Source organism: Phyllostomus discolor, chromosome 1 (assembly GCF_004126475.2).
Source record: "Phyllostomus discolor isolate MPI-MPIP mPhyDis1 chromosome 1, mPhyDis1.pri.v3, whole genome shotgun sequence".
NCBI classification, from domain to species: Eukaryota; Metazoa; Chordata; class Mammalia; order Chiroptera; family Phyllostomidae; genus Phyllostomus; species Phyllostomus discolor.
In genome coordinates this window covers 101,243,699-101,260,249 of record NC_040903.2, presented here as the reverse complement: position 1 = coordinate 101,260,249, position 16,551 = coordinate 101,243,699, and the positions used below count along the sequence as shown (strand labels likewise).

At 35.1% G+C, this 16,551-nt stretch overlaps 1 protein-coding gene and 1 pseudogene across 3 annotated transcripts in view; one reads left to right on the top strand and one right to left on the bottom strand.

Moving 5' to 3' along the window:
- The first annotated feature begins 282 nt into the window (after nt 1-282).
- Nucleotides 283-5,418, top strand: LOC114491996 (annotated as a pseudogene).
- Nucleotides 5,419-8,348: 2,930 nt separating this feature from the next.
- Nucleotides 8,349-16,551, bottom strand: part of KLHL8 (kelch like family member 8) — a 71,097-nt gene continuing 62,894 nt past the window's right edge. For all 3 annotated transcript variants that reach the window (XM_028506614.2, XM_036026801.1, XM_036026804.1), the window contains 4 exons: nt 14,235-14,403; nt 13,858-14,017; nt 11,132-11,333; nt 8,349-10,903 (listed from right to left, as the gene is read on the bottom strand). In XM_028506614.2, coding sequence (XP_028362415.1) covers nt 10,780-10,903; nt 11,132-11,333; nt 13,858-14,017; nt 14,235-14,403 — 655 coding nt within the window. In that variant the 3' untranslated portion in view covers nt 8,349-10,779. The remainder of the gene's footprint in view (nt 10,904-11,131; nt 11,334-13,857; nt 14,018-14,234; nt 14,404-16,551) is intronic.

The following is a 16,551-nucleotide window of genomic DNA, read 5'->3' as shown; positions in this document are numbered from 1 at the left end:
GTAGAGACTGACTGTAAGGGCTCCTGAGAATTTTGAGGGGATGATGAAAATGTCCCAATGCTGGGTTACTGTAATGTTGGCACTAAATCATGAACTGAAAACACAGTGGGTGAATTTTGTATAAATTATATGTCAAAATAAAAATGACTTCCAAAAAAGCACACCGAGTACTGCATGAGAAATGAAGTGAGACGGACAGAAGGAAAAGTACAGCGCTGTGTCTGTGTGTAATACAACGCCACTGTGTCATTCAGCCCCGAGCTCTGGTTTCCAGCAGGAACAATGATCATTGTTTATGGACGAATAGGGAGAAATCAGGAAATTTATGGCCAGGTAAAAATGTTACTATTTTTGGCCAACAGGCAAAACAGAAATTAAAAACAAACAACAGTTGCAAAGTTCCAGGCAATTATTTTCTGAACCTACATCAGTGTATGGGAGTCATACTTACAAAGGGATTTGGTGAACACACCACGTGCCAAGGGACAGGTGTATATAAAGTAACTGATACTTGAGACATTCAGGGCACACATACAAAGTGACTGACACATCTATGCCAAGTAATCTTACATGTGATGAATTATCCTTTCATAAACTAAATTTATTCAAGGCTTCAAGTATGAGAAATATATGGGATCATTCTGTTAAGGTCTACTAAGATAGTCAACAAATAACTCTCACGGAGGGACTTTTAGTGCATAAAAGAAAGGTAGGTGAATATTAAGATAAAACTGCCTTCTGGGATCTATAGAATGGCACTGGCAACATTCTGCTCTGGGGGTTGTGAATGTCCAGATAATGTAAAGGTTGTCCTATCACTGTTAGTTCTCAGATAAATTATAAACAACATTCTTTTTAAATACTGAATTCTCAATAACAACAAACAAGGAAACACCCCAGGCCAATTTATGTATCAGCTGGAACCTGAACAGGAGTGGTAAGTAGACAGAAGACCACGGTGGCTCTGAGGACAAAGGCCATTGTCAACGCTGAGACTGGGAGACTGAGCACTGAACCCTCAGTCAAGGGAAGGAGTCAAACCCCAGCACTGGGAATTAGGTCAGAGGAGAGCTAACACGTCCCAAGAGCAGTTCCTGGCCTGGAGAAGCAAATGCAAAACCTGTCACAGAGGATGTGCCCAATTTAGAATCTCTGGATTTCTACAGGTTCAACTAAGTATGTGGGTTTACAAAATAATGTCACCAAACTCAGGAAAGAATAGCACCATAAGGAAAAATTCAGAAACAATAAATAAATTTAGAGTCATGATGACAAGATACTGGATTTATCAGCCACAGGATATGAAGTATTATGAAAATGCTGAAAGAAAGTGATAAAAAGAAGAGTACATCAAACAACCAAACTTATGTAAAAAAAATGAAATAGAACTTTCAGAAATGAAAACATTGTAGTTGAAAACTTCAATAATTAAAGGCAGATTATACAGAAATGAACATTAGTAAATAGAAAAAGAGAACGGTAATATTCAAATTTTTTTCCATGGCAAAAGTTTTCAGAGCAGAAAGCATCACAAATGTAAGAATTACAATGTACACTAGCATGACAAATACAAAGACACATCCAGGTGGCCTTCTAGTGAAACTACAGGCCAGATGAGATCCTAGAGGCAGCAGAGAGAAAAAACAAACCCCATAGATCAGAGATGACTTGTAATACAAAGGAAACCATGACACCAGAAACAACTTCAAAATATCAAGACAAAACTAACTATAACTGTCTCTAGTAAAACTATCAAGCATAACAATAAGTGCTATGACCTCAAAATGTGTGGGGCAAACTTTAAGCACTCTTACCACACACATCGATATGATGTGAGGTGATGGATGAGTTCATTAACCTGTTTGTAGCAATCATTTCACAAAGAATTCATGTCAAATCATCACATTTTGCACTTTAAATATATACAATTTTGTCAATTATACTTTAATAAAGCTAAAAAAATTTTTATAAAAAGTGACAGTAAAATAAAAACATTTTCCAATGTTTTTCTGGTAATTCACCCCATTACCAGATTAAAGTAGAAAAACCATGTTTACTTTAAGATGAAAAAAGGCAGCCTCTAAAATTCAACCTGTATTTGAAATTTTCTTGCCCTAATTAAGAATAGCAGAATTTAGGAAGATTCAATATTGTAGAGCTGTCAATAATCCCTAATTAATTTACATGTTAAATGTGATTCTATTTTTTGAATCTACTTAAATTGCTCTTTCCCCAACACTTTGACAAACTAATTCTATGTAATGAAAGAGCAAAAGACCAAGACCACTCCTTAAGAAAAATAGGAGAGAACTTAAATAAATAAGGACTTTTCTTTCCTGTGTTAAGACAGGGGTGTCAAACCCATTTTCACTGGGGCCACATCAGCCTCACGCTTGCCTTCAAAGGGCTGAATGTAATTTTAGGGCTGTATAAATGTAACTACTCCTTAACTAGGGGCAAGGAGCTTAGTGCTGCTGCTGGGTAGAAACAAGGTGCTGGGCCAGATAAAACAAGGTGGAGAGCTGAAGTTGGCCCATGGACCTTGTGTCTGCCACTTGTGTCTTAAGAACTTTAATCAAGTTACAGCAATTAAAATAATGTCACTTAGCCCTTTGTTAGACAAATTGACCAATGGAATAGAACAGTAAGTCCAAAAACAGTAAGACATGTTTACTTATGTGGAAATTGGCCATCTAAAGTCCCCAAGGAAAGGATGAATTAGTAAATAGAATAAAATTGGTTATCTATATAAATTAAATTTTTCTTATCACACACAAATCAATTCCAGGTGGACTAAACACATATGACTTTCTTTTTTTGGTCTCCACATGTTTTTTGTTTTTTGAATTGTATTGATTTTTGAGAGAGAAACATACATTGATTGCATTCATTGGTTGATTCTTGCATGTGCCCTGACAGGGGATTGAACCCCCAACCTTGGTGTATCAGGACAATGCTCTAACCAACTGAGCCACCCAGCCAGGGTAGTCTCCATGTGTTTTATTGAAGTATGAAGTCTGTCCAGAAAGTATCAAGTCATGTAATATGAAAGAGAGACATTTATCGAAGATAGAAGAAACATTGCGCATAGGACGCTGATGCCTCAGTCCCCTTCAACATAGACACTTTGGGACCTCACGACTTCTCCCAGCATTTCTTCCACTGTTCAAAACACTGTGTAAAACCCCTTGTGGGAATCACCATCAGCAGTCCCATCATATTTTTTAAGTTTCATTGATGGTCTGAAATCTCTTCCCTTTCAAAAGTGATTTTAGTTGTGGGGAAAGCCAGAAGTTGCAGGGCAACAAATCTGGGCTGCAGTGGGGCTGAGTCACCTGGGTGATTTGATGTTTCACCAAAAACTCTGCACTAGACATGATGCATGAGCAGGCACGTTGGCACAATGAAGCAGCCAATCACCAGCTGCCCACAGCTGTGGCAATTTTCATCATATTGTCTCTCTCAACTGACGAAGAACATTGAGGTAGTTCAATGATCTCTGAACAAGATCATTGTTTGGCCTGGAGGGGTGGACTCATGATAGACAACACCTTCCCAATAAAAAAACACAGTTAACATGGGATTGATCTTGCTGCAACTTTGTTGCACCTTCTTTGGGCGTGGAGAACCAGGTGACTTCCAGTAGGGTGACAGACTGTTTCTGGATCACAGCCATAGACCCACAATTCCTCACAGTTATGACCTTCTTGAGTAAATCTGGCTCATGAGTAGTGGTTTGAATCAAGTCATTAGCAACTGCAGCACGACAATTCCTTCTACTTTGGTAGCAGAAGCTGCAGAACAAATTTTGCCACAAACACATTTCATGCCAAGACCTTGCATCAAAATCTCAGGCATAGTAGTTTTTGGAATCCCCAGATCAGCTTCTAGTTCTCGCACTGCCAGTCACCAATCCTTGTTGTCCATACATATTCAACATTCTCAGGTGTTCTGTTTCCTATTTTATAAACTTTATATAAATTGATTCAGTCATAATGTACTATTCTGTTTCTGGATTGGTGAGATTTCTCTATATTTTGTGTAGTAATACTTTATGTTCTTGATTGCATATTATGCCATCGTATGACCATACTGTAGTGTATTTAAGCATTTTTTTAATATTGAAGGAAAATTCACTATTATGATTGTTGCACACATGCATGCACTTCTATTGAGTATATACTGAGATAAGAATTGCTGCATCACAGGTTCAATTTACAACTTTGACTTTTAGAAGAGATGGTAAGAAATTTCTTAAGACACAAAAAGAACTACATTTGAATATTTTATAATTAACTTTCTTACCAAAACACCAAAATGATAAGCCACAAGCCACAAACTGGACAGATATGTGCAATAAAAATAAATGGAAATATTAGAATACATTATGAAGAATTCTTAAGTATAAAAATAGAAAAAATAGAAAAATAGACAAAAGACATCAAGAAGTATTTCACAGAAGAAACAGGAATGACTAGTAATCAAGGAAATATATTCAATCAATAAGGAAAAAAAGCCACAATGAAATATAATTTTATACCTGCCAGATTGGCAAGAATTAGGTGTTACAATAGCAAGTGAGTGGTAAACCATAACGTCAACTGGCACACCACTTTGAAAAAAACTTTGTATTATTTATAAAACTGATACAAAGCTAACTAAGCACATACCTACAACTAACTATACTTACAGGCATATACTCTAAAATCACCCTTGCACACATGTACCAAGAAACTATATGAAATATGATTGTTCACTTTAGTGCTATAAAAGCTAAGAAAAAGAAAACTATATCCAACACAAATTACAGCTTTTCCACCAGGTTCCCCCAACCCCCAAGCTCCACTTAAGCTAGCATAGCCCTCCTCTCCTTCCAGCTGCCGGCAACCTCATCAGCCAGGATGAGATGTTCTCTGATATCTACATCTGGAAGATTAGTCAGGCTGTGCCTGGAGGGGAGGGGAAGAGGGTCAGTGGGCAGAGAATAACATTGATGACTCAGTCATTGGTGGCAATGTCTCCACTGAAGGTCCTGAGGGCAAAGTTTCCGAAAGCACAGCCATCACTGGTGTTGATATTGTCATGAACCATCATTTGCAGAAAACAAGCTTCACAAAAAAAGCCTATGAGAAGTACATCAAAGATGACATGGAATCAGTCAAAGGGAAACTTGGAGACCTGCAAGAACAAAGCCTTTTTTGACAGGGGCTACAGAACAAACTGAGCATATCCTTGCTAATTTCAAAACTCCCAGTTCTTGATTGATGAAAACCTGAATTCAGATGGTGTGCTTGCTCTGTGGGAGTACTGTGAAGATGCTGCAACCCCACATATGATTCTCTTTAAGGATGGTTTAAAGAGGGAAAAGAGTTAAGAATCTGGAATTTGGGTCTGTCACCTGTCATCGTAACTGCTGCTTTTCAGCCACACACCAGGACTAGGACAAATGGGACTGATGTTATCTTGAGCTCTTCATTTATTTTGACCTTGATTTATTTGGGGTGGAGGCATTGTTTTTAACAAAAAGATGTCATGTATGCTGTCTAAAATTAAAATGCATTAAACTAATTTGAGAGAATGTCTCTTAGTTTAATACATATTTAAATTCATACTGTATAGAATTCCTGGAGAAGCTAAAGCCTGGTTATACACCACTACTAAAGCATAAGACTGTCTTCAGATAATTTCTACAGTGAAAACAACTCTTGAGACTTGAATACAAAAAAACAAGGATCAAAAGTCTTAATTCTGGGTTGAAGTAAAGGGAAAGACGAGGCTCACAGAAGAGCCAACATTTGAAGTGGATTTCTTAGACATTTCATTACCTACAAACAGAACTGGAAGAGATTACCATACAAATAAAGAGACTAATACAGTTTGAAAAAATTACAAAAATAAATCTGTTGAATGAAAAAGGACTAACATATCAGTATAATACTATTTTTATTTATTTATTTTTAGACAGAGAGAAGGGAAGGAGAAAGTGAGGTAGAGAAACATTAATGTGTGGTTGCTCTCACATGACCCCAACTGGGGACCTGGCCCACAACCTAGGCATGTGTCCTGACTGGGAATTGAACCTGTGACCCTTTGGTTTGCAGGCCCACACTCAACCACTGAGCTACACCAGCCAGGGCGATACTATTTTTTTTTTTTATGAAGCTCATCAACAAAAGTAAACAATATGTAATTTAGGGATATATGTATAACAACTAAAGGAAAAAAAACAAACTAATGATTGATTCAGGATACTTACCTCTCAGGTAGGGTGGGAATTGGAATTGAGAGGGCACACTAATGTGGAGTCAATCCTACCAGAAATATTCTAGTTCTTAGGAAGTAGGTATACGAGTGTTTTATCAGTACACTTGATAATATCCATGTTGCATATATTTATATATGTATCAAATACATACAGAAATATAGTGACCGGTGGCTACCAGAGGCAGCTAGTTGTAGGGAGTAGGTGAAACAGGTGAAGGACAGCAAAGACATAAACTTCTAGTTCTAAGTCCTGGGGATGTTATGTACAGCATTGTGACTATAGTTAGTAATACTGCATTATCTATTTGGAAGTTGCTATGGATGGTGATGCATGTTTAACTGGACTTATGTGGCGACCATTTCACAATACACACATATATCAAATCATTATGCTGTACACTTGAAACTAATATGTCAATTACATCTCAATAAAATAATAGGAAAGTGACAAAAAAGAATATAGTGACCAGAAATATTTTTATACTGCTAAGAAGAGACTGTGAAAAAACAAATCATCTTCCTTTAAAAGCATATAGACTTTCTTGTGAAAGCAGAGTTTCATAGCTGGTTAGGTGGAACAGTTAACTTTTTCAATCATAAAGAACACTGGTCAACCACTGATTAGTTGTGGATCTTGAAATACTTAATGTCTTTGAAACTATTTTTTAAATCGAGATAATAGAAGAGTGATTTGTTAAAACAGCAACAAAAACAACTAGAATTTTTGCATTCAAGTAAAGTTTGCCCTCAAAGAAGCTATATACTTCATTCACTGAAGGTGCTATTGCTCAGGGTAATTTTAGCACTCTTCCACTAAAACTGTTTACTTTTGAAAAAGTTTTTTCCAGTGAAAGAAAATATTCTTTGTGGGTAGATTTCAACTGTGATAAGCATAAAATATCTTGAATCCAGTATGATCAATAAAATACACAGGACCATAACCAAGTTAAGACCCTGCTCAAAATCAACACAACTTTCAAGAGACCAGTTCTCTCAGATGACAAATGGGATCTTCAGGCTGTTTTTTCAAAGAGGAGTTTCAGATAAGTTTTTAGCAATGGCAGCACAGCTAAACAAAACTGTAGTTTCACGAAGTTACTACCTATAAGGACAACATTCATCTTAATGTATAATGAATCTCATTTCTATACAGTACAAGTCTGCAATTGCTGAAGAGACAGTTGCTAGTGGCTGATTATATCAGTTACCTGTAACTTTTGTAAGGGTAACAAACATCTTCCTATTTTCGGTTAAACAGAAATATCCTTTTTATGAGAAAAATATTGCAGCCAACCTACTAAATTGATTTGTATTTGTGTGATGGAGAAAAATAATTACATCGTTTTGATAAGATTCATAAAAGTAATCAAACAGAGAAGTAAAGTTTTATCGACCATACAGAAAGACATTCCTATTTATAATAGATACATGCAATGTAGTTTAATAAATAGCACTGATACAAACCCAACTCTTTGATCTCAGTACTTGATAGTATATATAATTTATTATTTTGATTTGCTCTCGAGTACTACACAAATTTACACATGGTTTTAAGAAAATATTATGTTGAAGTTTTATTGCCACCTGTAAACTCCACATAAAGGGGAAAAGAGACAGAGCCAATGGCATCCCAATAGTAATTTCTTTAAAAGTCTGAGATGAGAAATCACAGAAAACATTCTTAACTGATAAGACATGAATTAGATTCTAAATGCATTCTCTACACAGAGAAAAAGGGAACAAATTTTTCACATTTATCATTTGTGAGAGTAGTTCATGCAATTTCAATAATCTCTTAACTAGACATTTAATAGCATTTTAAGTTCAAAATACATTTGGTAATTAAGAGAATGAATGATAACTCCTCCAAGGAAATAGAGTTTATTCAAACACTAAAAAATAATCAATTAGTTACACAAAATATAGTGAAATTAGTCAAAAACAATATTGAGTAATTTGTTTTTAAAGTGGCAGTGCAATAATAGTAAAGCAGTGGCTTTAATGACTAATGGGAAAACCACACAAAAGCACCTAGAAATATATCCTGAAGAAATAATATGCAAATTTTCATTTTTTCTTTTTTCCATGTACAATTTCAAAATTTAGCTCTATTTTATATCACTTTTTGATAGGCATTTTAACATCTGAGCTGAAAGTAACAGGCCTCACAATTAAGGAGCCATCTTTTAATATTTCATCTCATTATACCTATGAATATAATCATCTTTCAACTGCATAATTCCTTTGGCCTGATTCTCATTTCATATCTTAAAGAATATGTGTTTAATAAAGAGATTGTGCATATGATTCCACTATTTATCTTTTCAACCATTGCCGGGTCCTTCAAGGCTGTGCTTCTGACTGTGCCCACACAATGTGCCAGTCAGCCACATGTTCCGTTGCTTCATGTGACTTCTCTTGTGAGTAGTTCATATTTTATGGGTAGCTGGGGTACCAACTTAGTATGCTAGGTGACTACTGTAAAATAAAAATCACAATTGGAAATGTAACATCTTTATGTTCCTAAATTCTATACACATGATGAATGCAGAAATGTTTAAGGAAAAATATTTTAATCTTAGAAATAAGATCAAAATCCCTTTCACCACCAAATAAATAGAATAAACTGGTAACTACAGCTCGGCAAGCACTGTAATACAAGAACGCCATTAGATATGACAAATACACAGTTGAAGCCAGGTTTTGAAACTTATTCTCTACATCCAGCCTGTTGTAGCCAGTCTAGTAAGTACTACAGAGTTAAATGCTCTGGGGATTGACTGAATATGGTTATAGTTATATAAGACAACACTGGGTCAGATCCAGCAATGACATATAGACTTGCTCATAGGCTGAGAGCAAAAAAATGGCATAATTTGGGAAATTTTAAATCTGCTTCATGAAAGACCTTTTTATGCTATGCTGAGCTCTCCTACAATTTTGCCTTTTTTTTTTTGGAGGGTCTATTATACCTAACTAGCTTTTGTAATGTGGCTTTTTGATCTACTGCATGGACAAGCCCAGGTTATCCTTTAATGAGGACCACCAGAGCTACTAACTAGGCAATGCACTTCAGGGCTGGCTAGACGGGGTTAGTGTTCTTCATTCCCCTGCTTCCCTGTGAACCAGAAGACTGACCAGCAGTGAATTATACTAAATTCTAAGGCATTACTAAAGGAAAATTTAGAAAGGCCTAGAAGAGAAGTATCAAACTGCACTGCAAATACAAAATAGAAAATATTTAATATTCTTCATAAATATTTATAAAAATATATACATAAAGGGTAGGTCATTTTATAATGCTGGTTAAAACCATGAAAAGCTGTTAAATCAGTAGGTGTACAAATATCCTGACTTCAAATTAAGGTACAGAAAGATTTTCAATTAAAGTTCAATAAATATACCAAAGGGGATTAAATAAAACAGGAAAAAATATTTCTCTGTTTTACCAACAATATCTTTTATTTGTGATGATGGACTTTAATCAGTAAACTACAGTCTATATAAGGTTTCTGTAAAAATGCATTCATTTTCTGATAATAAATTAATACAGATTCTGTACAGTTAGAAACACCAGAATGGTGGCAAATAGCAAAATAGGGAGTTCAGAATCAAACAATTAAGTCAAAAAAGAGTGTTGAACATATTTTTAGGTTCCCCTCATTAAAGAGTCACATAAGCTGTACTGTTTTTTCTCAAGGTTTCTTCACTGGGCACCAGAGTAACATCAACTCTAAAGCCTTCCTCTAATATTTACTCTAGTTCAACTTTTGCTTATTATGTAAAAATTCCTTTTTGTAAGAGATGAAAAAATAAAAGTGTACATTTGTTCAGGTTGAATTAGTTCAGCTAGGTCTCTTGGTGTCTTAACAAGCCAAACTGAAATTAAGATCTTCTAACACTCCTATAAGTTTCTGAAAATGCAGCCAAGTGGCATGCAGAAAGAGGACACATTTGTTTCTACTTCTGTAAATATCCAAGAAATTGAAAAATCAACACCTAGAAAAAAGCAAGGCATACATTCGTCAGCACCAAATAGAAATGCTCTTTAAAAGGAGGTTTCTTACCTATCCTGATATCCTGGTGTTGATGAATAGGTTCTAATCTGCCCTCTAGGAAAAATCCACTGCCTAAGGTTAATACCTTTAGGCAAAAGAAGTTGTAAAACTAAGCAAATGACTCTGTTTTACATTTTGATTCATCCACACTTTTTAAAATGGGGATTTCAACATTTGGCATGACTTTAAACCTTTTTTCAGAGCAGGTATGGTTTTAGGTTACAATGTCTTCCTTCCCTACTCAATTATTTGCTAAAGTAGGAAGAACCAAATTTAACTTAATTACTAATAATTCTTTACCTACTATTCCAAAAGTTTCACTTAGTCACAAGACAACAGTTCACATTTAAATAAGACTCTAGTAGTAGTTAAAATTGTTCAAAGATGGTCATACAAAATCCGGGTCGTCTTTCTTGACTATCAGACAGGACTAAATCGTTGTCGGCTGAAACTCAAATCACATGCAGTCAACCACATTATTGGGCCCGTGACCTACATCTCGAATTTGGCTATTTAAACAGGCACACACAGCTACACCTGCTCCAGCTCTGCAGTGAGACACAGATCCAACTAGCTCCCATCTGAAAAGAAAGAGCAGAAAGAATGTTATCTTGAAACAAAGCATGATTTACTCAAAATATCAACAAGATAAAAATTGCCTATTAAGGGACTGGTTTTAAAAGACACCAAGCTTTCTTAGGGAGATAAGATATCCTAAATGTTTTATGTTAACTACATCTAGCAGCATTTTAGCACTGTGAAGTAATCAGTTACTGGAAGATCCCATTAAAGCAGATAACAAAAATTACCTATTCTGCACTGGATCAAATGCTTCTACAGTATTTAAGTATGCATTGCCATTATGACCACCAACTGCAAAGATCTTGCCCATCACTGTTGCGATCCCCACTCCACCCCTGGGAGTGGTAAGTGCTGCTACATAGTCCCACTTGTTGCTTCGAGGGTCATACCGCTCAACTGAACTAAGAGGAGAATTATCATCAAAACCACCTATAGAGAGAAAAATTTTAAAAGCATTACATTTTATAGAAATTAACTGCTAAGCCTCAATTCAACAACTTCAACAAACCTAATCTTTTAAAAACATTTTAGAGAAAAGAGAAAATCTGGAAAAAAAATTCACCTCAACACCTATAACCACTACCAATTCCTATTAGATATTTTCTACAATTCAAGATAACTGAAATAGTATTTTATTGCAATACAAGCACTTAATCTTAAAGAAGGAAACACTAGAGTCCCTGTATCTAAGAATACAATTTAAGAGAAAAGAAAAAAACAACAGACATTCCTACAACTTTTCCTTAGCTTCCTATGAGCAAGCAAGACAACACTGAGATTCCTCTGTGTGTACATGTATTATATTTTTAAACAGTAACAAGGCTTGAGAAGAAAATATACTACATTAAGTCATTTGACTCATTTAGATGTAAGTTAAAGTTTTCCAGCGATTTCCTTTAATACTATAATTGCCATCATAACTAGAAACAGTAAACTAGGATTGAATTCTTACCAATTTTTGCCAAAACTACATCCTCATGCTACAATATTGTAGGTGATGACAGTACTGTCTGCAGATCATTCTAACAATGTTACTTATAACATCCCTGAGGGTTAAACATAGACTGTTATTTTAACAGTGCTTGTTTTTTCCTTTATAAGTAAATGTCCCTCTTTAGGCTCTATGTCAGTCTACATGAATAACAGTTTTCTTTGGTGACTAACCCTATTTTCCTGAAGACAGGAAGTATTGATATTATGATCAACCTATTTAGAAACAAGGTCAGTAAAAAGAATATCAACAGGTAACTTCTCTAATGGCTTTAACTTGATGTAATCAACTGAGGTAAAATTCAACAAATTTATGTGCATAACTTGACAAATTTTAACAAATGTATCAGCAAATGATAACTGTCATCAACACCATGACATAGAACACCTTTTCATTATAATACAGAGTTTAGTTTTATTGTTCATGCTAATGTAAAAGATTAAGTTTTTATTGGTTATATTTTTCATAGCCCTCTTTTGCACTGGCTTCCTATCATTTCCTTGGGTAATGCATATATATAAGAAAGAATTCAAAGCAGAGGAAAGAGGATGCAAACAGCTTGTCAGACATGTGCATAGTTACCTCCAAAGCTTTCTTATTCAAAACAATTATATCTAAGTAGGATTTGAAGACTTAGAGGGGGTTTTTTAATGTTCAACCTGAGTCAGTTTTATTCTTACCATTTCTGTTCCAACTATAAGGTTAGGTTTAAAAGTAACAACAACAATGATACTCTTATTGACATAACACATACACAATGCCTATGCTGGACAGGGAGCTGTGAGGTAGCAACTGTGTACTGTAAACTCTGGTTTCTCAAAGACCCAAGTCTAAATTCCAGCTTTGTCACTTGTTTAGGCATGTAACTGTAAGTTACTCATCTGAGACTGACTCCTTCACAGAACTGCTGTGATCAGGCAGGATCTGAAGGTAAATTATGTTATTTCTTCTCTTCTTTAACGCACATGAGCACTGGAAGATTCAGCATTACTTTTATTACTTGCAGATATTTAAATGCTAACAATATCCCATTCTCTTTTCAAAAACCCTAAGTTATATAACACCAAACAATTTATATCAACATAAGTATGACATGTGCTAGTGGCAAACTCTGAATTTGTTTCTTCCTCTGTAAAGGAAGAAATTACTAATCCCAATATAGCTACCTATTTATTGGGTAACTACAAAGCACCAGATGCAATTGGAGATGCTTAACATATATTACCTCTAATTCTTAAAACAATTGGAAAGACAGGCATTATTGTTCCCATCTCTCAGTCCTTTAAAGCCTTACTATTGGAAGTGAGTGGACCAGAAGTAGCATCAATTATCACTAGGAAACTGATAAATATACAGAATCTGGGCCCCTCCTATGCAGTTCAACAATACCTCCATATTATTCATATGCATATCAGAGTTTGAGAAAGCATTGCCCTATGGTTCCTTCCAACTCTGCAAGTCACAAATTAATATAATGATGCCAATACCCATTCTGTATAGCTTAACGTAATCAACATAATTCTCTTGAGATGCAAAAAACATGTCTTAGATCTTTAAAGATTTTAGCAAAGCACATTCAATTTCTGCCCTTAGATTAAAAAATATGTATCTTATTTAAATGTAATACCTTAGTTTAGATACACTTGCTACTCCATACTAGGATGGAGTTTAGTTTATCCCTCAGTTTAGATATACTTGCTAGGAGTATGGAGTAGCAAGTATATCTAAACTTCTCCATGGAGGTAGAAGTTTCAAACATAAAACAGAAAGATATAAACAAAAAAGCATGAATGTCAACTGTAAGAATTCAAAAGCAAACCTTAGGACGGATTCCATTTGAACCTAATGAATGCATTAATGAATCTATTTGAAAGTATTATAATTTGTGTTATTGTGTTCTTTTATAACACTGTTATTGCACACCCTGTAAAAAATTAGACCAGAGAAATACCATCCACTCACCAACAACATATAAGCAACCGTGGAGCTCACTAACTCCATTGCCTGCTCTTCGTTGACCCATCTCTTTAACTTCTATCCACTTATCCAGATGTGGATCATACCGCTCCACACTAGATAAAGAAGCTACCCCATCGTTGCCACCTACTGCATAAACATGGTTCTAAGAGAAAATAAAAACATATCACATTAGACTTTGAATTTATTTATATATTATCCTGATGGTATACCAGAATCTTGAAAGCAAGCAGCATTTTGTGAAATAATATGGAGTATAATTGATATGTGCACATTGAAAATATGAATATACCAGATCTTTCCTTATTTGGTTAGGAATGTGATACAATCCAATCCAATGAGCAAGTTGCCATATCACTTACTATTAGAGCCACAGAGCCAACTCCTCCGCGGGGAATATTCATTGGTGCTACTGTACTCCACTGATCACATTCTATGTCATATCTCTCCACATAGTTGAAGCAAGTGTTGTCATCTAACCCTCCAATTGCATAAATTGGGCCTCCTAAGGAGGCCAAGGCAATTCCTCGCCTACAAAGTTGATAAAACACATTTTAGCATCTGGTTTTATTTTCAGAAAACAGGTAGCAAAAAAACAATTGTGCCAATGCAAGTCATTCATGATGTTAAACTTCAACGTGTATTTAGATTTATCAACGCTTTTAAACAGATGGTACAGTATTGCCAAATGTGCACGTCTATGTTAACAGTGCCTTGGGAGTTTTATGATGCATAGTCTATACAGGTTACTTTAAATTCAAATGAAGTAATAAGGTAAAAACCAACAAAATACTATAAATGGAGTCCAAAATAGTCAATTAGTAAAACACGGTTGCATAATTGAGAGGCTGACGAATTGAAAGATGATTTATTATGGAGATCAGAAGTCAATGCCATTTCTAAATTCATGTAATTTGCAGAGCATGTTTTGTTGCAGGATTTCATTACATTGCACAAAAGAACAAAAATTTTTATATTACAAATTTTATATCAAACTGCTTTACTTATATAAGACATTTGTTTCTCTTCTTGGAAAAGAGATTTACCCCATGTTAAATTACTGTAATAATGATCAGAAAAAGATCACATAAATTTCTTAAAAAACACATTACAGTAGTCAAAAGTTGAACTATTCTAGAACTATTATCTGTCACTGACTTGGTATGTAGTTTACATAAAGTAGTGTATTTTATAAATCTCTCCTACCTTGCTTCTTTATCTGTAACCCATTTGAGACAGGAGAAGATACAGCTAATATTAATGAGTTAATATAGACAAAGCACTAAGAACAGTGAGTGGCCCATATTTAGTGCTATGTATTACCTATTATTGGTGAGAGCAGCAGTTCTACTGAGATTCTAACTCTAAGTTTGCCAAAGCAGTATCCTAGGAAAGAATTCTTAAGGATAATGTTATCATTCATTTTCAGTCACCTTAACCTCTTTTCTCTTGAGTATAAAGAAATGACTCATAAAATATTATGGTTATACAACTATATGCCAAGAAATTTGAAATTCTGGGTGAAATGAACAAATTTCTAGAAAAAATATCTAGAAAAAAAAACTTCCAAAACTGAATGAAGAGGAAGCAGGAAGTCTGAACAGACCAGTAATAGCTGAAGAAATTGAAGCAGTTATCAAAAAACTCCCGGTACACAAAAGCCCTGGACCGGATGGTTTCACAGGAGAATTCTACAAAACATTTAAGGAAGAGCTAATGCCTATCCTTCACAGGCTATTCCAAAAAATGCAAGAAGACAGAAGACTCCCAAGATCTTTTTATGAAGCTAGCATCGTCCTAATCCCCAAACCAGATAAGTACACAATGAAGACAGAAACTACAGGCCAATATCGTTGATGAATACAGATGCTAAATTCCTGAACAAAACAGTCACAAACCGCATCCAGCAATATATTAAAGAGATCATATGCCATGGATCAAGTGGGATTCATCCCAGGGATGCAAGGATGGTACAATATTCACAAATCAATAAACGTAACACATCACATAAACAAAATGAAAGACAAAAATCACATGATCATATCAATAGATGAGGAAAAAGCATCTGACAGGGTACAGCACCCATTTATGACAAAAACACTCAGCAAAATGGGTTAGAGGGAGCATTCCTCAACATAATAAAGGCCATATATGAGATACCTACAGCCAATATCATACTCAATGGACAAAAACTAACAGCTTTCCCACTAAGATCAGGAACAAGACAAGGATGTCCTTTTTCACCACTTCTATTCAACATTGTATTGGAAGTCCTAGCCACAGTAATCAGATAAGAAAAAGAAATAACATGTATCGAAATTGGAAAGAAGGAAGCAAAACTGTCATTGTTTGGAGATGACATGACAGTGAACACAAAAAATCCTATAGACTCCACCAAAAAATTACTTGACCTAATAAGTGAATTTGGCAAAACAGTAGGATACAAAGTTGATATTCAGCAATCAAAAGCATTTTTGAACACCAACAATGAAATATCCGAAACAGAAATCAGGAAAAAAATCCCATTTGGTATAGCAACAAGAAAATTAAAGTATCTAGGAATAAACCTAAACAAGGAAGTAAAAGACCTGTACTCAGAAAACTATACAACACTGAAGAAAGAAATTAAGGAAGACACAAACAAATGGAAGCACATACCGGGTTCATGGATTAAAAGAA